The sequence below is a fragment of the Arctopsyche grandis genome, chromosome 10, assembly GCF_051622035.1.
Source record: "Arctopsyche grandis isolate Sample6627 chromosome 10, ASM5162203v2, whole genome shotgun sequence".
NCBI classification, from domain to species: Eukaryota; Metazoa; Arthropoda; class Insecta; order Trichoptera; family Hydropsychidae; genus Arctopsyche; species Arctopsyche grandis.
The window spans coordinates 1851025-1878937 of record NC_135364.1 but is presented as its reverse complement, the minus strand read 5'-3'; the positions used below and the strand labels follow the sequence as shown (position 1 = coordinate 1878937).

Below are 27913 nucleotides of genomic sequence, written 5' to 3'. Positions count from 1 at the left end.
CAGATAATTTATTTCAAAATTTATTCATTCTTTATAATGTATGTAGGTGGTACTAATAAATTAAAAAAGGAACGCGGTTCTGAAATTGATCCATGATTTGTCCATTTGTCTGTGACAGGATCGTATTTCAGCACTGATCTTGAATCAGCACCTCCTGAAAATATTTAAAAACACATTGATTAATATTAACATTAAATTAATAAACGATTCGTGTTTATAAAACGATACAATTTTTAGAACGATCACACAACACTCAGTAAATGAGATAAATTTGTACTGTACATATTTAAATGACTGCAATACTCACCGACACAAATGATTTTTTCGTCGAAAGCAAACGCCTTGTGCCTCTGCTTTGGTTCAGGAAGACAGGCCACAGATGTCCAGGTTTGAGAATTTATGTCAAATCGCTCCACTGATCTAATGGCCGATGTCCAATTACAACCTCCAATAACGTAAATGTGGTTTCCCATTGCTACAGCCTGCAAGTTGCAACAAATGGTATTCAGCATAGATGACTTTACTGTGGTGTGTTTGTCTTTAAAGCTCATTAATACAAATCGGTGTTATAGGATTCATTAGTAAAAATATTCGGATGTGACCAACTCACGACTCTATCTATGTATTTGAGAAATATAAGAACGATAAAAAACAAAATTCGAGAATGAAACATTACGCCATTTTAGAGCGCGAGCATTTCCAGCAGTAGGTTTCGCGGCCGGTTGTATGCAATCATGTGTCAAAGACCAGATATTAATTTGGTCACAGGTGCCATACCGATTTGCAGTTCGACCTGTGGAGCGAATTGTTAGAAAGGTCCACCTCATTTTATTTACAACTGAAAGGTCGTTTATTTATGACTTCCCTTCGTAGAATTAACGGAACCGAAAATACAATTGCAAGAAGATTTAGTTATTTAATAAAATTGCTTTCTGACTAAAACCTTATCAATATTGTTGCGTAGGGGTGGGTGGAGGATCCAAGTAACAGGCCAACAGTCGTTTCACAGCATTTATTGATGATTAAGGAGATACACGCAGTGTCACTGCTAAGTCCAGAATGAATTATATCGCCTACGTACCGCCTTATAAAGGGTAGATCTCTCAGGACGCCTAATCTGTTTACCTGTTGTATAGTCACGTATTCGGATATGTATTTCCAAGACATTGGGTCTTCCCGTACCGATTCAGAGAAATAACTAATAACGGTCATTGTTTAGCCTAAATGCACTTAGAGTCCAGATATAATCTTTGGAAGTAAGTGCATGCATTTAGTTAATCCGATAACAGATATCCGTTGGTCTAAGTACAATTCGCTCAATCCACGGCGTACGTAACAATATTAATACACAAAGAATACAAATATAAATTTTCAGCTTGATACGTTCAGGGGTGTGGTAAAGAAAAATCCGGTAAACTGCCACTGTCGGTTAACGGGTGTTCACGAAATTTTATATATAACTTGGCATTAAGTTTATAATTCTAGATATGAAATATCAGTTCAATACGCCAAAAAGCTTCCAAGAAAAACATAAAAACACCTCGATCTTATAGGGTAAAAGTACTACTTCCAGTTGAGATAAAAATAATTTTATATATACATACATATGTACATACGTATATAAAATTATAAAAATAAAAAAACAGACAATCAGAAACACACACTCAGACACACAATTTTCTAGATTATGAAAACGTGATCAGTTATCGATTCTGAGTTTGAATTTTTGCATGATCTCAAAACTTCATCTATTGTCATTACGTACACATGTATGTATATAGAAAAAGTAAAAAGACAATGGGTAGAAATTAAGTTAATTTATAGTTTTTTAGTGACACAGTTTGACGGATGATTTTTGTTGACCATGTGAAGATTTTTGGAAAAAATATTTCGCATTTTTACGAACCTTCTTTATTGTCTTTTTACATAATATTTTTATAATTCTTTTTTCAAAAATAAGATTATTTTTTTATATTTTAAAACTCAATGAGATGTATGCAAAGAATATTTTCCATTTTTATTCCGATATAAAAAAAAATCAAAATCAATTTGACCAATTTTTGCCTGCCCCCCCTAAGAAAAAGCTGAAATGACGTCCCTGCCAGATATTAATTTGGTCATAGGTGACATACCGATTTACATTTATGATAGACAATTGTTAAAATTGAGTTGGATCTTTCTTGCAAATTTAAAAAAGAGAATTCGAGATGAATCTACCAGGATCAAAAACTGACCAGAGAGGTACCATTTCCGGTCTTTTTTTAAAGACCGGAAATATATATTATCGTAAACTTTTCGTCGTATCGATAAGAACTTCAGTTACCGATTTACCAATTTAGTTTTACTTCGTGTGTTTAAGTCTCCATAATACACAGACACACACACATACATATCTTTTCTAGATCATGAAAACGTGATCAGTGATCGATTCTGAGTTCGAATCAGTCAAAATCCCGAGTTTGAATTTTCGCATGACCACATAACCTCATATATAGTTAGTACGTACATAGATAAAGTAAAAATGAATTCTTACTGCAATTTCATCACTTTTTACTTTCATTGGTGGGGCTGCTGTCCATTTATTTTGTTCTGTATTATAGATTTCCATTGTGTTTAAATGACTATTAGAGTCTTCCCCACCTCCAATGGCATAAATGTCTTTCCCTACTACTGCTATTGCATGATAAGAACGTGGTGTCAACATATGAGCCACATTAGTCCACGTATTCGTAACTAAATCATACCTGAAATGAAAACCGGAAAATTTAATTGCAACTTGCAAATAAAATGGTTGGTTATCCTAGTCCAAAAAAATATTTTATTTTAAATTTTGTCATCATTTATTGCATAAAAACAAAGGGAATATTTTTAAATTTTATTTCCAACTTGAAAATTTTTTTTGTATAAAAAAACCCTAGTCAAAATATTATCAAATTTTGCAATCATTTATAGCCCAAAGACATATCTGATTTTGTTGTATAAAAAAAGTTTGGTTACCCCAGTCCAAAAGTTTATTTTATTTTAAATTTTACAATTATTTATAGCTTAAGGGGGTATTCAAGTCTAGAAATTTGAAGAAATCAATTTTTTTTTAAAGCTTAAACCTTTTAGAATATGTATGTCCTAAAGAGGATTTTTTAAAATTCCAATTATTTTCGGAGATATAGCTGCTTTAGTGACGTGGCATCTGACCGGCACGTAAGCTAACCCGAAACTTTAAACGCGTTTTTCTCGAAACTACTTTTTTCGAGACGGTTGACATGATATCTCAAGTTATACTGGACCAATTTACTTTTTTTTTTTTCCGGCGGGGGGAAATCTTCTAGAAGACACCACCGACGTGTTTAATTCCGGTGGTAGTGTGGGATTTTTACCCACTAAAACCCCCCTCCTCTTCAGCTACCACCCGGCTACTAATTAAGTATTGCTCAAGGGTGGCAGCCAGGATAGCCATATAGGCTCTCGTCATTTTACAAAGTCCGACTTCTTTTCTCTCGATCGCGTTCTGCCTCTTCTTTCTCCCGCATGATGCATACTGCAAACGTAGTGCACGCTGTCCACGCCTCTGCACTCTCAAGCATAGCAGGAATCATGTTAGTCATCGTTAATGAGTTAACACCGAGTTCATTTTTAGATTGGTTCTATGTACGTTCCATGCTGGACAATCGAATGCAGTGTGTTCACCATCGTCGTTTTCTGCACTGCAGTGATGACATCCTGGTGTTGCTCTTTTTCCTATCTTGTGCAGATAGCTTCCGAAGCAGCCATGTCCTGTTATAATTTGAGTTAGGTGAAAGCACAGTTCACCATGTTTTATCCGGCTCCAAACCCTCAGGTCTCTGATGAGTCGATGGGTCCACCGACCCTTAGTTGACGCATCCCATCGAGTCTGCCACAAAGACATAGTTCTTTCTTTTGAGTCATTTTTTTGCTCCCCTCTGTAGACCGCTTTCCGCTCTTCTGCGAGCAGATCGATGGGTGGTATGGCTGTTATTGCAAGGATGGCTGCTTCGGATACCGTGCGATATGCAGCAGCAACTCTTAGCGCACTTCTTCGCTGAACTCTTGCTATGTTGAGTCTCGCCTTTTCCGTTGTCATTGCATCCGCCCATATCGGAGCGCCGTACAACAGAACCGAGTGGACTACTTCATTATAAAGTTTTCTTCTGTTTGTTTTGGGTCCTCCTATGTTGGGCATCAACCTGGCCAAGTCTTCGGCAACTCCTGCTGCTTTTGCCGCCGCCTTTTCTGTATGTACAGTGAAGCGAAGTTTGTCATCGATCCATACTCCCAGGTATCGGATCGATCTATTATATTTCACCTCGTGCCCGTCGATGAAGAGTTGCGGCGGTATTAACTTCCTTCGTCTGGTGAAGAACACGGCCTCAGTCTTTTGAACTGCTAATTCCAATCCAGCGTTCGACAGCCATCTCCGTATCTTTCCGATCGAGTCTTCACAAATAGCTCGCAAGAGTTCTACAGATTTCGCCGCAACTAGCAATGCTACATCATCGGCGAAGGCAACTATCTTCGCCTCTGGGCGAAATGGAACACGTATAAGACCATCATACATGACATTCCACAGTGCAGGTCCAAGTACCGAGCCCTGTGGAACGCCTGCCGTGATCGTTCGCTGTCGTTGAATGCCATTACAGTTGTATTCCAGCTGTCTGTCCGAAAGATAACTTTTGATTATCCGCTCCAAGTATGCTGGTGTCTCAATTCTTTGGAGCGCTTCAAGGATCAGGTTCCATTTTGCTGAGTTGAATGCATTCTTAATATCAAGTGCAATCATCACGACATGCCCGCTTGCTTTGACACTTCCCTCCCATGCTTTCTTAACAGTGTCAATGACCTGTTGTATTGCCTCAATTGTCGAGCGCCCCGGGCGGAAGCCAAACTGGTGTGGCGAAAGTCCCTTCGTAGGATCCTCAAGGTACTTCTGTAGCCGCTGGAGAATCAGTCTCTCCAAAAGCTTGCCGAGTCCGTCCAGCATGCAAAGCGGCCTGTATGCAGATGGGCTATTCTGGACCTTGTTTCCCTTCGGAATAAGTACCAATCTTTGTCTCTTCCAAGAAGAAGGAAACGTCCCTTCTGTCAGACAAGAGTTGTATACTGCAAGTAGTAGTGCAGGATCTGAGTCAGCGACCCGTCTGATGATTGCGTTTGGGACGCAGTCCGGTCCTGGGGCTTTGTTCGTCTGTAGTCGTCTGGCAGCCATGTTTAGTTCCTCGTCAGTAAAGATGGGTATTTGTTCGGTTACATCATTGTCCATATTTCTCCTGACGATGACGTCAGAATTTTCCCGGGTCGAGAAGAGTCCATCAACTACCATCTCCAGATTTGATTGGTTGTTGAGGTAAGGATCATCTATCGATCGCCGAAGTTTCCTCCTCACAATCTTATAAGGTGTACCCCATGGATCGGCGTTGACAGAGTTGCACATCTCTTCCCAGCACTGCGATTTGCTTCTCTTGATTGCGTTGCGCAAAGCCTTTCTAGCCTTTTTATACGCTTGACGTCGCTCGTCGCAGTCGGGATGTCGTTGCATCCTGCGATGACAAGCTGTGCATTTCCGTCGGAGTTCTGCTATCCCGTCATTCCACCAGTACACTGGGGGTCGACGCACGCCGCTGCCAAGCTTGGGCATTGAGGCGTTGCAAGCAAAGCGGAAAAGGTCGTTGAGCGATTGAGTAACTTCTTCAGCCCCTCTCCCAGATACACCATTGAAAACAGTCTCTCTCTTGAGCGCTATGGCCCCTTCGAGTGCTGGTGCGTCCAATTTCCTGACTGCCCACCCTTCGAGTGCTTTATTTTTTGTCTTCTTTTGGCAATTTTTTATTGTAAATTTGATGTATAGATGATCGCTGATCGGACCAATTTACTTGAAATTTGGTGTGAGCCTTCTCTATACATTCCTCTATCGCATGAACTAGAACTATGACAAAATTCCAATTTTCAATATTTTTAAAAAATTCGGAAAAGTCAAAAAAACTGGTAAAAGACTAGACTTTTTATTTCAAACAGCCGCTATTTTGCGAAAAAATTTTTGTTTGACTTTTCCGTAGTTCATGCCGGTGACACGACAACTCGTTCACAGATTTTCCGTAAACCGAGGATGCGCTCCAGGCATTACATATACGGCCATCTCTTTCTCACCCCGTCTGTTCACCATGATCTCGTTTACTCTGCCATTACGTACGCAGCCATCTCTTTCACAGACCGTCTGTTCACCGATAACCGTTCATGCCATAGCAGCATTTGTTTGGATTAAGAATTAATTTACTTTTTTGATTTTGGAATACTAGGAGGGTTGGAATCGTGTCAACCAGGGCGCACCATTTTTTTGAGACCCCTCACTTCATCAGCCTGTAACTTTTTGAATTTTGAATTTTTTCCTTTGATTTTATTTTCTATGTATTCTTCAAACATTAATAAATATTTGGTAAAATAATGGATGGTAAAAATATTTTTTTTATTGCACCTGAAAAAATACCTAAAATGTATGCCTTTAGACTAGAATACCCCCTTAAAGACGATGGAATATTTTAAAAAAAAATTTCAAACTTTTTTTTCGATAAAAAAAAATGGTTACCCTAGTCCTAAAAATTATTATATTTTAAATTTTGCAATCAATTATATAATAAATATGATAGTAATATTTTTAAATTTCAACTCAATTCAAAAATTTTATTACTTAAAAAAAAGGGTAATTATCCCAGTACAAAAAAATTTTATCTTATAAATTTTGAAGTAATTTATATCATAAAGATGATGGGAATTTTTTTAGATTTTTTTCTCAGTTGAAAAATTTTGTTGTATAAGAATGGGGTAGATAACCCCTTTTTCATACTAATCGGTTAATTAGAAGCCTTAAAATAATCATTAGAACTTCCATTTTAATTCTTTTTGTCAGTCTTTAGGTTTAAATGTTTTGTTCAATTTACAGTCATTTATAAAAGATTTTATAATTTTTTTGAAATTTTCTATAATTTGAAGGGAATTTTTGAAAATTTCTGTGATTTGTGCCTGCTACACGGCAAGGGGCATTTACGATTTGGCCCGCAAGCAAGTGTTAATATTAATTTTCCGTTTTAAAATCAACCCAATAAAAAATTAAACAAATAATAGATTATCCCGTCAAATACCGAAGGAACGAAAAATTAATTTTTGACTCAAAAAAATAACCTTTCCACGGAATTTATCGATTCTTCTTCATTATTCTGTCCTCCGATGACGAAAACTTGGTCATCGATGACCGTGGCTGCAAATAAGTGCCTTTCTTGTTGCATCGCTTTCAATTCTGTTGTTTCCTTTGTGACGAGATCAAAACAAGACACCTGTGAAATTAGCGAAACGTAAAAATATATTTTTATTTTGACCTGGGCAATTGACGTTTAATCCTCAATTCGGATTTCACGAATTTTTATATCATTTTGTAATCATTGACTTTCGAGTTTAGTCAGAAATTCATTTTGGTCTAACAGAATAAATAGCTACAATGAAAAATAGTATCCTCTTTCTGATTAGGGCAATATCAATTTTTACTCTTGACTTGTAAATGTACATACAAATTATTTTATCAATATGGCTAAATATGATTAGTCTGATTGCTTTTGAAATATTAAAAATAGCCTGTATATATGTTGTTATATTTAATAATTGAATTTGAATCGAGTTTGAGATTTGGATTTTTGGAAGGTAACTGTCAAACTCTCTTATGCTCAGGTTAGTTGTCAAACACACTCTGAAATTTATTCGTTGATGGTTTAGCGAGGGCATCCTCCGCTCGATCGTACACTGACTCGTCAATGTACACTTTCGTATGAAGCGATGTTTACTTTGACGAAAACTTGATGTTAGATTTAACCCTTTAACATTAACATCAGTCAAAAAAAGAAAAATCTCAATTTATTTGATCAAAACACAAACTCACTATTTTAGTGTCAACGACCATGTGGAATCTGCCTAATAGATCGCGTTATATTCATATGATTTAGATCTTAAAATAGAAGTAAAAGCTTATTAATGGAACGAATGGTACCTTGTTTGTGGTTGGAAAACTTTGTAATTGAGTAATAATGACTCCTTTCTTGTCGGTTTTACTTTCCTTTATTACAAGAAATAGAAGAGGGACTGCCGGCTGGTGTATGGTGATTGGCACATCACCTATTGAATGTTTAACTGATACTCATTATTGAATGAACGCAGTGCCCCGTCGGTAGCCCTCTGTTTATACATTTATATTAAATATTAGGTGGGGAGCGACCATAACAACATGAAGATTGTCCAGTGGTTTTACCATCAGTAATACCACCCATAGTAATCAGTTTGTTATTCAACACCACAGCCTCAAATTCAGTAGTTTTATTGTTCAAATCATGATATGTATAACATTTGTCATTGTTAGCATCGTAAATTTCAATTTTACCTGAAGTCTTAAATTCAAAACGGACGTTATTAATGAAACTTTAGCTTGTAATTTTAAGAAATGAAAATAAATATGACAAATACTGTATCATCGTCTCCTCCTACAATTAATACAGTTTGTTGGCAGCACTTTCGAGGTTTTGAATTCAACAAAGTAAATCGAGGTATTTTTTCAGGATTATGATGGTATTCGAATGTATCCAACAGCATTTGGCAACAACTTAATGAATCGTAACAGAGGGGTTTCACTTCATTTAATATAAACTGAAAATTTAGAAATCCACATTAGAAAATTATAAACAAATATAGACGAATTTGAATTATCTATGAAATTTGTCATGAAGCAGGAAATACCTGGACGGGTAACAAAGGTAATCTGATATATTTCAACAGGGTGTCCAAATGCTTTTTCCGAGACTCATAATTCTTCTGCACCCAAATCTTCAATCCTTGAAATGCTTGCTCTTCTCTTGCTATTTTTAAATCATCCGAATGTAAAAGTTCCCCCAGTCGTTCACAACTCATATCGAGGAATTCATCTTCTTGGATTATCTGCAATACCAATCAGATTTTTAGATAATATTATGATAAACACAGTTATTTCACAGTTTTTATGTGGTATCATTATATAAATCTTTTAAGCTCTATGTAGTTGTTTTGAAAAAAAAAAGCACTTGAAGATCGAAATTGAATTGTTTCAAAAGGGTAGAAATATGTATGTAAAATGCGCAGTTGCGATGTGTACATTAATAGGTGCCTGAAAAGAGGGGAAAAAACGCATTAAGATTATAAAATGGACAAAATTAGGACTGGTTTGGGTCATGTTATAACTATAGCTTATAGCTAAGTTTGTGTTTATATTAAAATCCATGATACCAAATACAACATCATATAAATCAATAACATAAAGGCATACTTAAGACGTACCTTTAAATAATTCTTCGCAATATAAACTTTTGTTCGCTCAAGTAATTGCAAATATCCATGATGTTTGGCAAAATCTTCAATAAAAATGTAATTTTTGTTGTCTCTTATTTTTTCGAGGTACGCCAAACAGTACTCTTCGAGTTCACACACCTGAATCATTTTGGAGAATTTGATTATGTTCACAGCTAGATGTAGTTGCAAGTCTGAAATTAAATTTTGACCATAGATATGTTTATATATGTTTTCAAAACACACGGTTTCTATTCACCTACATATATTCTTACCAATTTCACCGAAATACAAGAACTTAATCGTCTTCTTGACAGACTCCGCGAGTATCTCGTCACTGTCTTCTAAAATGATTTCACTGGTTGTATCATTTATTCTACTTAAGAAAAAATCACTATTTGTAACAAGGATCAACTTGTGTACTTGAAATCTGGAAAAATGCAATTCGTTTGATATAAATAAGTGCAACTATATAGGCAAATGGTATATACAGAAGAAATGCACCAACCTGTTATTTCCGACTACCAAATCGATATTACACAGCAAACTTTGTTCGTAAATGTCAAACATTCGGCTTAAAATTATTTTAGCACGTTGTTCGGGAACTTTTCCATTGAATTTCGACATTTTAGTTTAGTATGATGTATGAAATATATATTCTAATTTGAATTTGAGCACCGAAACGACAATAATATTATAATAACAAGAGCACGTGCAACTGACAAGTCGAGAAGTCGAATTCAACTGTCAACAGGTCGTTAGTAAAAAGTTTCCGCACTGCACTGCTTCGAGCATCATTGATCGACAAACTTTGTTGACGAATCGATCTTCATAGTATTACATATTGAGCCGAAAGGCTTGAAATCCTCTACTAAAATTGATGATCATTATTAACGTGTTACGCAAATATGAAAAAGCCATATATGAACGCATTTTGAAGTGACTTTATTCTGCAACATGTCTAAATAAAGTAAAAATGTTGAAATGCGCAGCTCATCTATCAACGTCTTATGGCCAAGTGAACTTTCCTCACCGACCGGTAGGTGCCGTTATACGAACACATTTTTTTGGAGAAAAGAAAGGATATACATATGTATATATGGATAAATAATCGTTTTGTTACTTAAATAAATTCTTTATATTTTTTTTATTTTTTTTTATTTATTCATATACATATATTTACAGGATATAATGTTTATTACAAAGTTGGACATGTATTCCTTATCAGATAAGAGTAGCTCTTGTGCCTGATAAGGGAGCTACGATTCTATTATAAATTCTTAAAATCTATTATAAAGTTTTTTTTGAAAAAGTATTTAATTTGTTTTACTTGTTCTGTTTGGTTAACAATACAGCGCAATTCAGAAGGGAGATTATTATAGTTATTTATGGCTTGGAAAATATAATGGTTTTGCATTTGTGTTGTTTTAAAATTTGGTGTGATAAATTGGTTTCCATTTCTCATTAGTTTATAAAATTCTTGATATTCTTTGTTATTTTTTTCTTTACACATTTTTATAATGGAAGCTTGCTTAAATATGTCATCGATATTTGGTACTGGAAATAGTTTAAAAAGCGATTTTGTCGAGAAAGTAGAGTTTTTTTTAAGTATTACTTTTATAATAATTTTTTGCGAAACTTTTACTGAATTTAGATTGCTTTTGTAGGATCCTCCCCAACCTATAATTCCATAGATAAGCAGAGAGTGGACAAGGGCATAATACACATTTTTTATTATTTTCACATTTAAAATATTTCTTAACCTAACAAATATATATATATACATTTCCTTATTCTCTTTACTGGCTCTGTAATATGGCTTGTCCATTTCATGTTTTGATCAATGATAACACCGAGATATTTAATTTCAGAAGAAGAGTTGATTACAGTACAAACAGGATCATGTAGTTTACAGTTTACATAGTCACATTTTTCATCATGGATTATAATATTAACTTTTTCTATAGGTATTTTTTGTAATGAGAATAATATATATATATGTTGTTTTTTTTGCATTAAGTGTAAGTAGGTTATTATCAAACCATGATTTCAAAGTATTAATATCTTCATTTGCAAGTTTGTTAATTATTTCCCAAGTTTGGCCTTTTACTAATAATACAGTATCATCTGCATAAGAGATTAAATCACCCTTTATTTTCTGTTGGAAAATGTCATTTACATATATTAGAAAAAGTAATGGTCCGAGGACCGTGCCTTGAGGAATGCCAAATATACGTGTAAGTGGTGTACTATATGTTTGATTTAATTTTACAATTTGACAATATGTTTATAACATTTATTATAAAATGTTAGTATATTAATTTAGACTATGGGGGACGAACGAATGAGACGACTGGCATGTTAATGCACGTGTTTATTATATGACAGCTAAAGGCAGAGTGAGTAGTGGCTCTCCGAACCCAGCCGAGTTGGTTCCCACTCGCAGGAAGGCAACCAAACTCGACCATGTCGTATAAGCGAGCCGCCACAAGACTATTAAACAATCATTTAAAATTTAAATTACATTAATTTTGATTTATTTAACAAGAATGACCTTTTTTGATAACGCGGGTTCGTGCTTTAAAAAATCAAAAAAATATAGCTCATTTCAGAGTTGCATTTGGTATAAATGCATGCTCCTAATGTGTAGTCACCGGAGCCTGAGGGGGCCGTGTATTGTTCAAAGGTTGTTAATGCATTGCTAAAGATTTGCCGGACAATGGATAGCACTGTGACTATCCTACCTCTACAGTAATTTGGCTACTTTTAAAGGTCTGTTCATACTTAACAGCACTGCACGGCTTCAGCACTGCACGACTCCGTTTCAAATATGTCATTTTATTACATTTATATTCATATCTAGCTACATGTCGCGGTCACTTCACGTTTACAGCACTTTGGCCGAGTGCAAGGCAAAATCGGCTTACTTATACATTACAGGCCATAACGATACGGCGCAATATTGCTTACGTCGTATTGTCGAGTACTTACAATATGAATGCATACACGTGCATTCGTAGCTACGCGTCAGAATACAAGTCAACAAAAATGTTTCGGCGTTTATCGAACGAAAAATTATGTATAATCGCGTTGTTGTTGGAAGAAGAAGCTCAAGAAGGCATTAAAAAAGCACGGAGGCGTTTTGATGTGCATCCCATGTTAAAAAATAGAAAAACCAAAGGAGAGTTTTGGAAACTGTATAAGGAGCTTGTGGATGATGGACAATTTTTTTTTAAATATTTCCGTATGAACCGATACCAATTTGAAACAATATTGGATAAAATAAAAACACAAATCACCAAAAAATCTACAAAATTTAAGGAAGCATTGTCAAAAAGTCATTGTCAGCGCCAAAACCATGTCGAAAGATTGAACAGCTGTCAACTGTCACTATCGATGATTGGTCCAAAACAGCAAAGCGGCAGACTCATGGCACGTAATTCGCGTGTATATCTCCACGATGGCCAAAAAGACGGATACGATACGTTGACGGATGTTGTTGTAAGGTATGAACAGGAAATGTCGGGTACTGCTGTAAGCCTGCCGTGGCGTAAACGTGACGGTTGAAATGAACATACCCATACAAAATACTTTTCGTACGGCCGGATACCTGCTGAAGTCGGTTCGTGCCGACTAGGTATGAACAGACCTTAATTGGGTTTTTTCATTGATCCACATATTGTTCGTTCATGACTATATTCGTTCAATGTGGGGCAGAAAAAAAAGATTTTTTTCAAAAAAGAGGACATGCTTTCATTAAAAAAGACCTGTTAGACAGGGGCTTCACTTCAGGGACTATCTATATTGTTTAATTTATTATATTATGAATTTGAATTAAAATACTAAACCAACAAAAATAGAATATCGAAATTCTTTAGCACACTGTCAGGTATAAAAACGTCGAATTCCTAGAAAAAAAGTCCCAAATATATTTTGTCTTGCTTTGAAAGATTTTCAGGAGACTATTTATAAATATGCGTTTATCCCCAAATCTCTTAATAGATTTTTTTAAAATTATTTTACTATTAATTTTATTAGTAAAAATATACAAATAAAAAAAAACGATTAAAAGAAATAGTAAAAATTCATATACACTATTTTTTTTAATATAATACACCCCCCCTTTAGAATGCCATTTCTTACTGGTTAAAAATTTTGCTCCCATATGGGAAATTATGAAATGACGCCTCTGCTGTTAGAAACCCGCAATATAACATTGTTTTTTTTTTAATTTACTACGAACTTTAATTAATAAATCGTTAACATTTATTTACAAGAAATACTCAGTTAATAATAATAATTAATAATCTACATTAAAAATATCGGTACTTATTAGCAGAGATCGGCGGACAAGTTTCTTTTGCCCACAAAAAATGGTTCACTATTGTTTCACTTCTCAATAAATAACATTTTCATTTACATTCAAATTTATATATGTATACATATTCCATGTCGTTCCGCTACAAATGGTTGCAAACCTCATTTCATACTTTTGTCTCGGCTTTTGCCATTTTAAACTTGCCAGAAAGATCCAACTCAATTTTACGAATTGCCAATCATCAATGTACATCGAAATGTCATCTGCGCAATCCCATGAATATCTCGTCTTTGCCATTTAGTGCATTTAGATGTGTTCAATTAATTGATTGTGTTGAATTAAAATAAAACACGCATTTTCCAAAAATTTATTATAATATTTATTCATTTTTAAATAGATGCGCAGGTGCTGCTAATAAATTAAAATAGAACCGTGGTTCTGAAATCGATTCAAGATCTGTCCATCTGCAGGTGCCTGGATCGTACTCCAGCACTGTAATGGATTGATCACCCCCTGAAATTATTATTACGAGAAATTTTTAAATTAAATTAGCCAAAGATTCGTTTTTATAAAGCGTTCGACTTTTCAGAATGATAACACAACGTATTGTATTTAAATGCCTGCGAAACTTACCGATCCAAATGAGTTCGTCGTCGAAAGCAATCACCTTGTGTCCCCATCTTGGTTCAGCAAGACTGATCGACATTGTCCAGGTTTCAGTCCTGAAGTCATATAGTTCCACTGATTTAAGAGTCGATGATCCATCATGACCACCGAGTGCGTAAATGTGGTTTCCCTGTGCGACAGCCTGCAAGTTCCAAATATGTTATTGTAATGTGGCAACACAATAGAGGGATTATCCACTGTCTAAATGAATTCGAGGGTGAACAATGGAGACCCCCCCGAATCAACCCGACGAGACTCAGTAAATACCCGCTAGAATTCTCAGAACCCGAGAGCAAGAGAGCACGAGAGCGCGAGACTCACTTAAAACTGTACGTGCCTAGACAATGGATAAATTAATATATTGGGGAAGCTGTGGTGAGTGACTTGTCTTTTATAAGGAGGTTCACATTCTATATCAGAGATCATTCTGGAGGGAGCGCTGGCTGCGTGTGGACCTCAAGAGCATGAGAGCGTGAGACTCACTCAAAACTGTACGTGCCTAAACAATAGATACATAAACGGATCTGGGAAGCTGTGGTGAGCAACTTTGTCCTTTATAATGAGGTACTTAGGCCACATCAGATTTATTCTGGAACGAGCGCTAGCTGCGTGTGGACCTCCTGAATCATTCAATAAATGCTGTGAAGCGACTTTGGCCTTTCATTTGGATCCTCAACCTACCACTACGCAACAGTATTCAGCCAAGACGATTTTGCTGTAATATGTTTGTCTTTACATCTGATTGATACAAACCGATCAGTTAAGCAATGTTTAAATAAAAAAAATAATTCTTACTGCAAAATAATATCTCTTTTCTGACAATGATGGGGCTTCTGTCCATTTATCTTGTTGCATATTATATATTTCCATTGTGTTTAATCTATTACCACCATTGTCCACACCTCCGATGGCATAAATTTCTTTCCCCACTACTGTTATTTCGTGACAAGATCTAGCTGTCAACATATGAGCCACATTAGTCCACGTGTTCGTAACAAAATTATATCTGAAATGAAAAACAGAAAAATAAATTAATACTACATCATTACATATTTTCGTTTTATGTTAAATTAGAGTTTCGGGATTAATATTTACTATTTATTTTAATTTTATTATTTATGTAACATCTTCTCATTTAATTTTTACGAAGCACAATCTACATATGCATTATTTATTTATATGATTAACGTGTGTGTTAGCGTGTGATACATTCGATTGAGTGGTCACGGGGTCTATCCCTGGCTTTGTTGCTGGCCAAACCTTGGATTTGTGACATAATGGTCGATTATTTCCTTTCAGAGTTTGCGAATTTATCTGATTTCATCGGAAACATTTCCAAAAAATTGGCAGTCCTGTCCTATATCTCGTAAAATTATGAGAGTTCACAGCATATCATAATTTGTTGATGCTAAAAAATGCTACAAAAAATTGTCCATAGATGTGTCTTTGATGGTTGTAATGTTTGATGATCGATATTTGTAATTGGTCTTGCATAATACTTATGTACAATGTTGACAATAGACGTCGTGTTAGTAAAAATGAGTATATGCCTGTATAAATAAATGCATATGTGTGCTCTTTAGGAAAAAATTACAATATGTATTATATATTCGGAATTCTACTTTCAATCATGTAAATATAAAAACAGATAAAGTAAAAAATATCCGATAAACCGGAAGTGGGGTTTTTTCTTCTGAAAAAAGGAAAAAATGTAACGTTTGCGTACAATCTTAAAATTGATAAGGTTTTGAAAAGAATCTGTAAACTAGTAGTTCTGAAAGTTTATTGGAAACCGTTCCAACAAATTGGCAATCCTGTCCTATTTCTTGCAAAATTTGATATTTAAAAATGCTGCAAAAATTTGTCCATACATGTCTCTATGATGATTTTAATGTTTGATGATCGTTGTTTGTAAATTGGCCTTGAATCATAATTATATACAATGTTGACAATACATATGTACATACATATACGTTGTGTTAATAAAAACGGGTGTATACCTGTATAAAATAAAATAAATAAATATTAACAGTAAGGATTGCACTACCCTCATCGTAATTTAGAATAAATATTTTTCTTATTAATATTTGCACAAAAAGGCAGTAGCTAGCAACATATGAACCGTAGATCATTCGATAAATGTGTGTATCATTTTCACAAAATCATTTCGTATAATGGAAAGGCGCGTTTTTTACGCAATTATGGATATTTTTCAAAAGATTTATTATTGTTGTTTATTATTATCATTTAATATATGTAACACCGTTCAAATTAATTATTTTGAAATATTTAAATCTCCTGGCATAGTTGGTTCGCTGCAGGAAGACACTTTCTTAATAGATTTATTTATTTAATAGTTATTAATAGATAAGACTTCGTGAAATAAAATACATATACAGTAGCGTGCCATGAAAATTACTAGATGACGTCATACCAAGTCCCCTTCTATCCTGCTCGCGCACACGTAAGTAAGGCTGTGAGACAAAAACAGGGTGATTTTCACGGCACGCCACTGGACCTGTATATATGCACCTAAAGTGATAATTAGGGAGTTGATTATTTATTAGAAGCATATGTATATATGTGGTCTAAAGCCCTATGATCGAATTTCATAGACTTAACAGCTCGGGGTCTCGTGTTAGAGTGGGTATGACTTGAATCCTGCTGGCACACACACTAGTAAGGAACACAGCTTGTATCCTGTTTAAAAATCTTGCAAGGAGTATGCAAAATGCAAGATAAGTAGGTTTCATCAAAATCGACACGATAAAAATAATAGACTAGCTCGTTAAATATCGTGGGTAAGAAAATTTGTGAGTTTAAATTAAAGGGAACATAAGGGAACATAACCTTTCCACGGAATTCGTCGTTTCGCTATAATCATTTCGTCCTCCGAGGACGAAAACTTGGTCATCGATGACGGTGGCTGTAAATAGTCGCCTATTTTCTTTCATCACTTGTAATTCTGTTGTTTCCTTCGTGACAAGATCAAAACAAGATACCTGTGAAAAAAGCAAAAAATTAAATGAATGGTAGAATGATTGTATGAATCCTCAAAGGCATACAATTCAATTCGCATACCACGAATGTTGGGATTATTTTGCAGTCATCGACTAATGAATTTTAATGATATTTTTATCAATCAGAATAAATAGCCACCACTAAAACTATGTAGATCCCTCTCTCTGATTAACCACTTAATCGCCACGCGTTTTTATAAACCGATTCGATTGTTTTATTATGTGTTCAGTACCAACCCTTGATACTACCTCTTGAATATATAACAAACTAACGAAAAATATTGACTTTTTTCATTTTCATTAGTATCACAGGATATTTTTAGATTTCGCTGTGAAAAAACCAAAATTAATTTCGAGTCATAGCCTTAAATATGAAGGCGCGCGTACCGGTGCGCTTATGGCGATGAAGTGGTTAAGTATATCACTATTTTTACTCATGCTGTAATGCTTTCAAACTTATGAATGTACACACATTTTAATAGTGGAGAGTGATCCCATTTAGTAGTGGTGATTGAAGTATTAAAAAGTAATTAAGTACATATGTACATATGATCGAAAGATTGCATACATATTGGTCAAAAAAGATAAATCTTTAATTAATTTGGTCAAAACAGATTGTCCATATCACTGAGCAACAAAAAATCATGTTTTTTACTTTTCAGAGCGAAAACTAATCAATTTTTGTAATCAATGTCTGATTTATTAAATTCGAATATGGCAATAATTTTTGTTGGTTAGCTTTCGTTTAAGGGATATGATCGTTTAAATAAAAAATGTGCGGTTTTTACAAATTATTGGCTTTTACGGTCTTTAATTCAAAATGTGGTGTTGCTGTGCTGAAAGTGAATATTTAAATCAATAGGTAGATGTTTTTGCTATTGATTTTGATTTTTTTATTGCTTTAAAATACGTATATTTAAGTATCTATCGAGTTTTAAATGTCAAAAAATATATATACTTTTTTACATATTTTTTTTTTGTAATAATAACAGCTAATTTCTCTAATTTTTCACTTTACCACGTTTATAAGGGTTGGTTTCAAATCTCAATATTTATTTTATTTTATCTGAACGTATTAATTCGAGCGGTAAATAATTTGAATTACAATATGAATTACTCCAGGCGGTGAGTAAGAAAGTGGCAGTTTACTCTTGTTCGATTTTTCTTCCACTATTTTTTTCGACCCTTTGTATATGTGTGCTCTTCAGAAGAAATTTCACCTACAATCCTTGTATCAATGTGATGAAAATAAAAAAAATCATAAAATTTAATAAACCGGAAATGGGATTTTTTTCTCTTAAAAAAGTCAAATTTTTTTTTAATTCACGATTTTTTCCACACTACTGAGCCTGTAAAGCTGAACATTTATATTTGTATTATGTACCAACTTATGGTTGATAAGGTTTTGGCTAGAATTCATAAACCGGAAGTAGTAATTTTTTTTAAAACACTATTTCATTATTTTATTTTGACCTTTTAAATTCTTTCCATCTTCTTGATATTATATATTTATAATAATGTTAAGTAATAAAAAACATATAAACAAAATCCGACAACCGGAAATGGAACTTTTGTCTATGTAAGTTTCCCTACATTGCAATTTGTATCGAAATTAGTCTCATGGCCGGTATGTGTGAACGTGTATGTATGTTTATACACATATTTCATTATCGAATTTCGTTTTTTATACTTCTAATAATAATCAAATACATAGATAAAGTCATGGGTTGGTCACATCCGAATTTTTTTAACTGGATTTAAAATCATTTTCCGCTTGAATTAGTACGTTTCGAAAAAATAAAAATAAAATTCACATCATCGAAAAAAAAATCAATCCCTATAAACATGATAGCTTATAATATTATGGGCAAAAAATATGTAAATAAAAACTATATTTTTGACTTCAAAATTTCGCCAGATAATTAATTATAAGTATTTCAAAACAAAAAAAATCACAATCCTTAGAAAAAACATCTGACTATTGATTCCAATACTCACTTTTACAGACTGCAAAAATCTGTTAAAAATTTCCTCATTTTTTTTTAACGCTCATATCTCCTAAACGAGAGCCAATTACTCATATGTGGAATGCCGTAAAATATAAATTAAAGTCTTAAAATTTACTAATGGAACTAATGGTACCTTATTCGTCGTTATATTGCCAACTTTACCACCCATAATAATCAGTTTGTTATTCAAGATGACAGCCGCAAACTGGCAAGTTTGACTGTCCAAATTATGATATATAAACCATTTATCATCGTCAGCATCGTATACTTCAATATTACCTGAAGTCTAAAAATCAAATTGGACTGTATAAACTATAGCCATAACTTGGAATTAATTGAGTTAAAAATAAATTTCATACATACATCACTACTGTATCCTCCAACAATTAACATAGTTTGTTTGCAGCACTTTCTAGGTGTTGAATTTATCGAAGTGATTTCAAGTCTCTTTTCAGGATTATGTTGGTATGTGAATGTATCCAACAGCATTTTACAGCAGAATGGTAAATCGTCACAGGGTGGTTTCACTTCATTTATAATATACTATAAATTTAGTTAGTCCCATTAGATATTGAAAAATAAATGAATTTTAATTATCTACGTAATTTTTCAACGCCTCGAATATACCAACAATGAAACAGGAAATACCTGTATAGGTAAGAAAGGTAATCTGATATATTTCAACAGGGTATCTAAATGCATTTTCCGGTACTCGTAGTTTCCTTGCACCCAAATCTTCAATCCTTGAAATGCTTGCTCTTCACTTGATATATTTAAATAATCCGACTGTAAAATATCACCCAGGAGTTCACAGCTAATGTTGAGGAATTCATCTTCTTGGATTATCTGTAATATAAATCGGTTTTTTAGATTACCATATGAAAAACATCGTTATGTAACCGTTTGTTTTGAAAACATAGAGCTTTATTTTTCACCCTTCTTATTAACATGTGACTTTTTACCTCGAATGAAAAGATAAATGAACGAAAACCATATTGAATAAAAGGAGGTTGAAGGATTCTAGAAAAACTATATACGAAACAACAGTTTTATGTCGAATTAGAGGCCTAGTTATTGAGAATCATTAAATTTCGTAACAAACCAAGGTTTTAGTTCTTTTTATCGAGCTGTTATAAGTATGTACATATATACCATACAAGATAAAATTATATTTTGAAACCACAGATTACCTTAACACAATCTGCTTTAGGTCATCGACTTTGGAGAGTCTTTAATTAATATTATGTATTAGATATATTATGAGCAGTCATAGGAATTGTAAATAGGTTTTTGAGCTCTTTTTCCTAGTATGCTGTACATTAACATTAGAATAATATAATACTATGATTACTAACAAAATTAAATTAAAATTTTAAAATAGAAAATGATCAGTAGATCAGTAGCTATTAAAATAGATATAAGATGTATTGTGAACATGATTTGACACAAAGTGCCTTCGTGTCTTACCCTCCCGCTCTAATGACCTGATCTGTAAATTTATGTATACTTTTTTCCTCGAATTAAAATATAACTTAACGCAAACAATTTTGAACAAAAGGAAGTTGAAGGGTTCAAGAATAATTTAGAGAACTATTAAGAAAAATCTATTACGGAACAAAGGTTTAATATTGAGTAGGAAGCCTATTGAGAGTGACTAAATAAAAAAAAAATCTACATATGTAACACTTGATTTTTAAACCCTGTTTTTTTTTTTGTTTTTGCTTTCTCAAGAAAAGGAATACATATGTACATATGGTCAAAATTCAGACTTGTCTGTTTTGTCTTTTAACTAGAATTGCCATTGCAATATCTATTTGTTTTGTCACGGTGAAAGTATTCTGTGTAAAATTTAAATGATATAATATAAACATCGGAATCTGGATATAGTAATGCATTTATATGTATAATATGTTAATATCCACCATATAAAATATCTATATACATGTAAAATCAAATAGAAGTCGGCATGATTAAGTCATACATTAATTAACGTACTTCTAAATAATTCTTCCTAAGGTACGCCAAACAATATTCTTCGAGTTCACACGCCTGAATCATTTTGGAGAATTTGATCATGTTCACAGCTAGATTTAGTTCTAAGTCTGAAATAAAATTGAAGTCATAAGATATGTATATAAATGTTTTTATAAACACACGGTTTCTATTCACATTATACATATATGTATATATTCTTACCAATTTCACCGAGGTAAAAAAAATGAATCGTATTTTTGACAGAATCGGCGAGTATTTCATCACTGTCGTCTATAATGATTTCATCGATTGTATCATTAATTCTGCTTTTGAAGAAATCGCTATTTGTAACAAGGATCAGTTTATGCACTGGATATCTGGAAAAGGCAAATCGTTTGTGTTAATTAATTACAATTCTATTTAAAAATACCATACACACAAAATGCACGAACCTGTTATTGCCGACTACCAAATCGATATTACACAACAAACCTTCTTCGTAAAAATCAAACATTCGTTTCAAAACAATTTTTGTATGTTGATCTTGATATTCTGTATTGAACTCTGACATTTTTGAGAAGAATTTTCTATATTATATTATAAATAAACCACCGAAACGATATTGAAATCTGTATCAGAAAAGACCTGTGATAATTATCACAAAAACGCTTCAGCGAGACTATAACTTAAAGGCAACTGAAGTTATAAGAAATTGATTTCGCACTGTACTGGTTCAAGCATCATTGATCGTCAACTTTTATTGATGAATGGATCTACATACATATATTATATAATTGATGTATTATTCCTGAGCCGAAAGATAAAATCCTCTTCTTAATTTGATTTATTTTGATTTTTAAATGCTTTTTATTATTACGAAATTATGTTCACAATACATCTTATATCTATTTGAATAGCTACTGATCTACAGATCATTTTCTATTTTACAATTTTAATTTAATTTTGTTAGTTATCATAGTATTATATTATTCTAATGTTAATGTACAGTATAATAGGAAAAAGAGCTCAAAAACCTATCATCTTAATTTGATCAATCATGTACATATGTAATTTGTAAATAATTATACTTTACTAATATATATATATACACACACACACACACATATATATATATATATATATATATATATATATATATATATATATATATATATATATATATATATATATTTAATTTATTATTTATAATAATAATAACAATAAAATGACCAGTGTGACCTGATAGGTTGCCCCAAAGCGTCACACCAGTTTTACAAAACAAAAGAAAGAAAAAAACAAAAAAAAAAAACAATCAAAATTCCAATCATTCATCTCATTCAAATAATCTCTTGTTGAATCTCAAGAAACTAACCATATGTATGCCTTATGTAACCATATGAATGCATATGTAACCATACTAATATGTATGTATATACGAGGAAGCCCAACAGGCAAACCCAATGCGCCTTCCTGGCCAGAAAAATTGTACATTCGAATCAAGTATTATTAGTATTATACAAAGAAAACATATATAAATTAACATCCACAGAGACATCTTTGGTTAAATCTGTAATTTTTTATATTTGCAGCATTTTATACAATTCAGCAAAATTCGATATTTACTGAAAACTCGAGATTTGCGCGAAAATAGGTAAGGTTGCCAATTTGTTGGAACCTTTTTAATGAAAATCAGACAAATTGGCATACTCTGATAGAATACGATCGACCTGGAGTCACAAATCTAAGGTCTGGCCAGCAGTAACTAGTGGGACTTGAATTCGTGATCACTATGTTCGAAAGCATATATACTAACCACTAGTTTACGCTGCTGGTTGAATCATATTTATTATATCAATTTTCTTCAAAAATATCTCAAACATTCAATTGCCAACTGAAAACTATTCAATTAAAAGTTCATGATATTATATACATACATATGTCGAAATTTTCTAAATTTAAGTGCATGACATTTGACGTAACAGTATTGGAAATAAAGGTGTACCAAGTGAATAGTGTTTATTTTAATGTTAAAAGTATTCGAAATAAAGTTAATGCGTATAAATGAATAGTATTTATATTTATGGCCAGCAGAAACCATTGGGATTTGAACCCGTGACCACTTTGTTCAAAGCATTATATGCTTAAGATAATGAAGATTTTTTAAAAATATTTTCAACCATTTATGTATATGTATGTACACAAGTGTGTTAGTATAAAGTGACTATTTGGATAAAATACATATGTTTAATAATTATAATTACAATTTTGGTTTTACTAAAATGAAATAATAAAAACACTTTTTCATAAATTTGTTCGATAACTTGCCAAAATACTTCATTTACGAAATGGTTCTCATTATTTTTGTTACAATTATAATAATATTGTAAGTTTTGTTGCATAATAACATGTAGTTTAGTAGGTAGTGTATGTTCATGACTACCAAGTAAATAGACATAATATTCGATTTTTTCAATGATTCGACTTGAACAGTATTTGCTGTTTGTCAATAAAACATGTAATATATGTACATACACAATGCAACATGTGAGAATATTAAATGCTATAAATATTATATGTGACTAGTCGCCTGTGTGCACATAATTGTGCATTCGGTGAAAAATCGCTATTTGGATCAACGAAATTAATAATTTATTAAAAATTAAAAATTAAATTAATTTTATAATATTCGATATTTTCGAGGATTCCACCGAAATAAGTTTTTTTTGTCAACAAACGCTGTCTGTCAAAATCAAAAAATTAAAAAATGATCGATTTTAAATGAAAAAGGGTCAATTTGAAATGAAAAAGGGTCAATTTGAAATGAAAAAGGGTCAATTTGAAATGACAAAAAGGTCAATTTGGAATGAAAAACTTATATTATTGAAAAATTGGCATACCACGTATTTTCATTATTTATTCTAATGTAATTATGATCGATATCCTTAAATTTTTGATGATGTTTGTCGTTTTTGACGTTACATTGTTATTCAATGGTAATTTTTATGGTCATTTAATGGTAATTTTTAATTATTACATTACAATGTATGAAGTTTTGTGATCATGCGAAAATTCGATTTTGAGATTTTGACTGATTTGAATTGAGAAACCATCACTGGTCACGTTTTCGAACTTCGATTCCTTTGAATCGGAAAAAAGCGAATAATTTGTTCGATGACGTCACGGGTTTCTACGAACGAAGGATACATACATATATCCAAAGTCTCTTTCCAAATTATATATTAGATTACATAAACAAGTATTATTTTAAATACTTTACTTCAACCGGAAGAAGTACATATTCGAGATTTTTTGATATTTTCTCCCAAAACTATCAGCGAATTGAACTGAAATTTCATATTTAAAGAATTTAAAAGCCGTGTTAGACATAAAATTTACCGGAAGTGGCAGTATGCAAATATTCAACTTTTCTTCTGTTATTTTTTTCTACTCTTTTAATGTGCTCTTCACGAAAAATATCCAATATTTTTTTTAAATATGCTCTTCACGTAAAATATCCAATAAATTTCAAACAAATAAAAAAATCTTGAAAAAAGTTTGAAAAACAGGAAGTGCGATATTTTTCCCTTATTAAAGAAAAACATTTGTGACCACAAGATATTTTCCACAACATTGAACGTATCAAGCTAAAATTTATATTTGTCTTATTTTTGTACTACATGCATATGTATCTCAAAGTTAATAAGTATTTGTAAACCGGAGGTAATAATTACTTTTTATTTTGACGTTTTAAATTTTTTTTCATATTTTTGATATTCTTTTGAAGTAACAGTAAATTGCGCATATTTCATTCCAGCCTAATAAATATACATATGTACATACTTAGTATGCCAAATTGACGATAGTGCGTTCGGATGTCTGTAATTTTTAAAATTTAACGTTCCCTTGATACGATGAAAGTTTTCCACTACATTCATCGATGAAAATATTAACGACTCGAGTACATGGTTAGCACATTGTCAATTGCTCATAAGGATTGCTGTAATTATGTTGAATTGAAATAAAATACGTATTTTTCGAATATTCATTTCACAATTTATTCATTCTTCATTATGTGCATAGGTGCTACTAATAAATTAAAAATGGAACGTGTTTCTGGAATTGATCCATGATCTGTCCATTTGTCTGTGCCTGGATCGTATTTCAGCACTGATTTTGAATTTTCACCTCCTGAAAATATTTAAAGACATATTGATTAATATTTACATTAAATTAATAAACGATGTGTGTTTATAAAACGTGCCAATTTTAAGAACGATCGCAGAAAGACTAGTGAATGAGATAAATTTGTACTGTACATATTTAAACTCCACCACAGAATTTGATTGTTTACCTCCTGAAATTATTATAAGACATATTTGCTTTTTTAATATATAAATTAAAAAAAAGCAAATGAGTCGTGTTTATAAAACGTTCCAATTTTAAGATTACAGAATGTCCATTAAATAAGATAAATTCGTACTGTATTTAAATGACTGCGAAACTCACCGATGCAAATGATTTTCTCGTCGAAAGCAATCGCCTTTTGCCTCCAGATTGATACAGGAAGACTGGCCACCGATGTCCAGGTTTGAGACTTGATGTCAAATCGCTTCACTGATTTAACAGCTGATGATCCATCATAACCTCCAATAGCGTAGATGTGGTCTCCCATTGCGACAGCCTGTAAGTTGCAACAAATGGTATTCAGCGAAGAAGACTTTACTGTGGTGTGTTTGTCTTTATAGCTGATTGACAAAAACCGATCAGTTGTAGAATTCCTGAATATAACAATGAATTCTTACTGCAAAACTATTTGTTGTTTCTTTCATTGGTGGGGCTGCTGTCCATTTATCTTGTTGGGTATCATAGATTTCCATTGTGTTTAAATTATTACCACTAACGTCTAAGCCTCCGATGGAATAAATTTCTTTCCCTACTACTTCTATTGCGTGATGACTACGTCGTGTTAACATATGAGCCACATTAGTCCACGTATTCCTAACTAAATCATACCTGAAATGAAAACTGGAAAATTTCATTGCGACTTTATGTAAATTAATATTAAGTATTCAATTTAATTTTAATATTTATTTATATTCTCATTACATATAATATTTATGCAAATCATAAATGTGTATAATGTATAGTATATTTCGGTCTCCGTGACGAGACAGAATGTTAAATTACAGAAAACGCAAATATCGGAAGGCAAAGATCGAAAATCGAAAGATCTTAAGTCGAAAAATCAAAAAAAAAAATGGTGCATGGTAAACGGTACATACTCACTTAATTTGCGCGAGTAGGATACAACAGGAACAAGAGGAACAAGCTTTTCCTCCCGTATTAATGTGCGCGCGCAGAATACGGGAGGAAAAGGCTTTGCATCAAGGCTTTGCATCGACCTACCAGACACCCTGTACTAAAACTATTGTCAACTAGACCACACAAATATGTACACAATTTAAATCTTTAAATAGAACTAGAAACTATTAATGAAACTAAAGTTACCTTGTTCGTGATTTTAGCGTTAACACTTCCACCCATAGTAATCAGTTTGTTATTCAACACAACAGCACTAAAATACGCGGTTTCATTGCTTAAATTATAATAAGTAGACCATTTTTCATCGTCCGCGTTGTAAATTGCAATTTCACTTGAAATCTAAGATTGAAATCAAACATTTTATGTAAATGTAGTTTTAATTTTACTTGTAATTTTTAGAAATGAATATAAATATAATACATACTCTAGCATTTTGTCCACCCACGATTAATAAAGTTTGTTTGCAGCACTTTCGAGGGTTTGAATTTAGCGAAGGCAATACATGTCTTTTTTCAGGATTATGATGGTATTTGAATGTATCCAATATCATTTGATAGCAGCGCAATGAATCGTAACAGAGTGGTGTCACTTCATTTAATATAAACTAAAAATTTAGAAATTGACATTGGAAAATTATAAATAAATATAGATGAATTTGAATTATCTATGAAATTGGTCACGTAGAAATACCTGGACAGGTAACAAAGGCAATCTGATATATTTCAACAGGGTATCTAAATGCTTTTTCCGAGACTCGTAGTTCTTTTGCACCCAAATCTTCAATCCATGAAATGCTTCCTCTTCTCTTACTACATTTAAATCATCCGACTGTAAAAATTCGCCCAGTCGTTCACAACTTATATTGAGGAATTCATCTTCTTGGATTATCTGAAATATTTTTGGATAATATTATGACAAAGTTATATTCCCGTTTGCACGATATGTATTTTAAGTAATCATCATTAGTGATTCTGATTTCTCAATGATTTTCATTTTTCGAGAAATAAGAATTCTCAATTTAACTTCTTAAATTTCTCGAGAAGTCTCGAGAAATTTAAGAATAAAACTAGATAATTAAACTAGAAAAATAGTAAAACATTTCAATATTATTTTATTAATTATAACGTTAATTTACGTAACTTTATTTCTTACAACGTTGATTTTATTTTATTACTAGTGGTTTTAGCCGGCTTTGCTCGGTATTTGTAATTTTACATCATGTTTTCATCAACACGTCA

General features: G+C 32.7%; 3 protein-coding genes across 4 annotated transcripts; all 3 read right to left on the bottom strand.

Moving 5' to 3' along the window:
* On the bottom strand, nucleotides 1–27605 carry LOC143917921 (uncharacterized). Its single transcript, XM_077439549.1, has 7 exons — nucleotides 27366–27605; nucleotides 27100–27279; nucleotides 26862–27014; nucleotides 7189–7340; nucleotides 2534–2744; nucleotides 308–482; nucleotides 1–154 (listed from the first exon to the last, which is right to left on the bottom strand). The coding sequence occupies exons 2-7, from the start codon at nucleotides 27223–27225 to the stop codon at nucleotides 21–23; spliced, it is 951 nt and encodes a 316-aa protein (XP_077295675.1). The 5' UTR covers nucleotides 27226–27279; nucleotides 27366–27605; the 3' UTR covers nucleotides 1–20.
* Nucleotides 7937–10145, bottom strand: LOC143917919 (kelch-like protein 1). Of its 2 annotated transcripts, XM_077439547.1 has the most exons (7): nucleotides 9875–10145; nucleotides 9642–9796; nucleotides 9358–9560; nucleotides 8785–8982; nucleotides 8515–8694; nucleotides 8303–8438; nucleotides 7937–8063 (listed from the first exon to the last, which is right to left on the bottom strand). In XM_077439547.1, the coding sequence occupies exons 1-7, from the start codon at nucleotides 9991–9993 to the stop codon at nucleotides 8026–8028; spliced, it is 1029 nt and encodes a 342-aa protein (XP_077295673.1). In that variant the 5' UTR covers nucleotides 9994–10145; the 3' UTR covers nucleotides 7937–8025. The 2 variants fall into 2 exon arrangements, with proteins under 2 accessions (XP_077295673.1, XP_077295672.1); XM_077439546.1 differs by lacking the exon at nucleotides 7937–8063 and having other exon boundaries at nucleotides 8096–8438.
* Nucleotides 14053–21943, bottom strand: LOC143917912 (kelch-like protein 5). Its single transcript, XM_077439537.1, has 10 exons — nucleotides 21806–21943; nucleotides 21576–21730; nucleotides 21375–21481; nucleotides 20028–20225; nucleotides 19743–19922; nucleotides 19513–19665; nucleotides 17201–17352; nucleotides 15146–15356; nucleotides 14318–14492; nucleotides 14053–14197 (listed from the first exon to the last, which is right to left on the bottom strand). Exons 1-10 carry the CDS (start codon nucleotides 21922–21924, stop codon nucleotides 14064–14066), a joined length of 1584 nt encoding a protein of 527 aa, XP_077295663.1. The 5' UTR covers nucleotides 21925–21943; the 3' UTR covers nucleotides 14053–14063.
* Nucleotides 27606–27913: the final 308 nt, after the last annotated feature.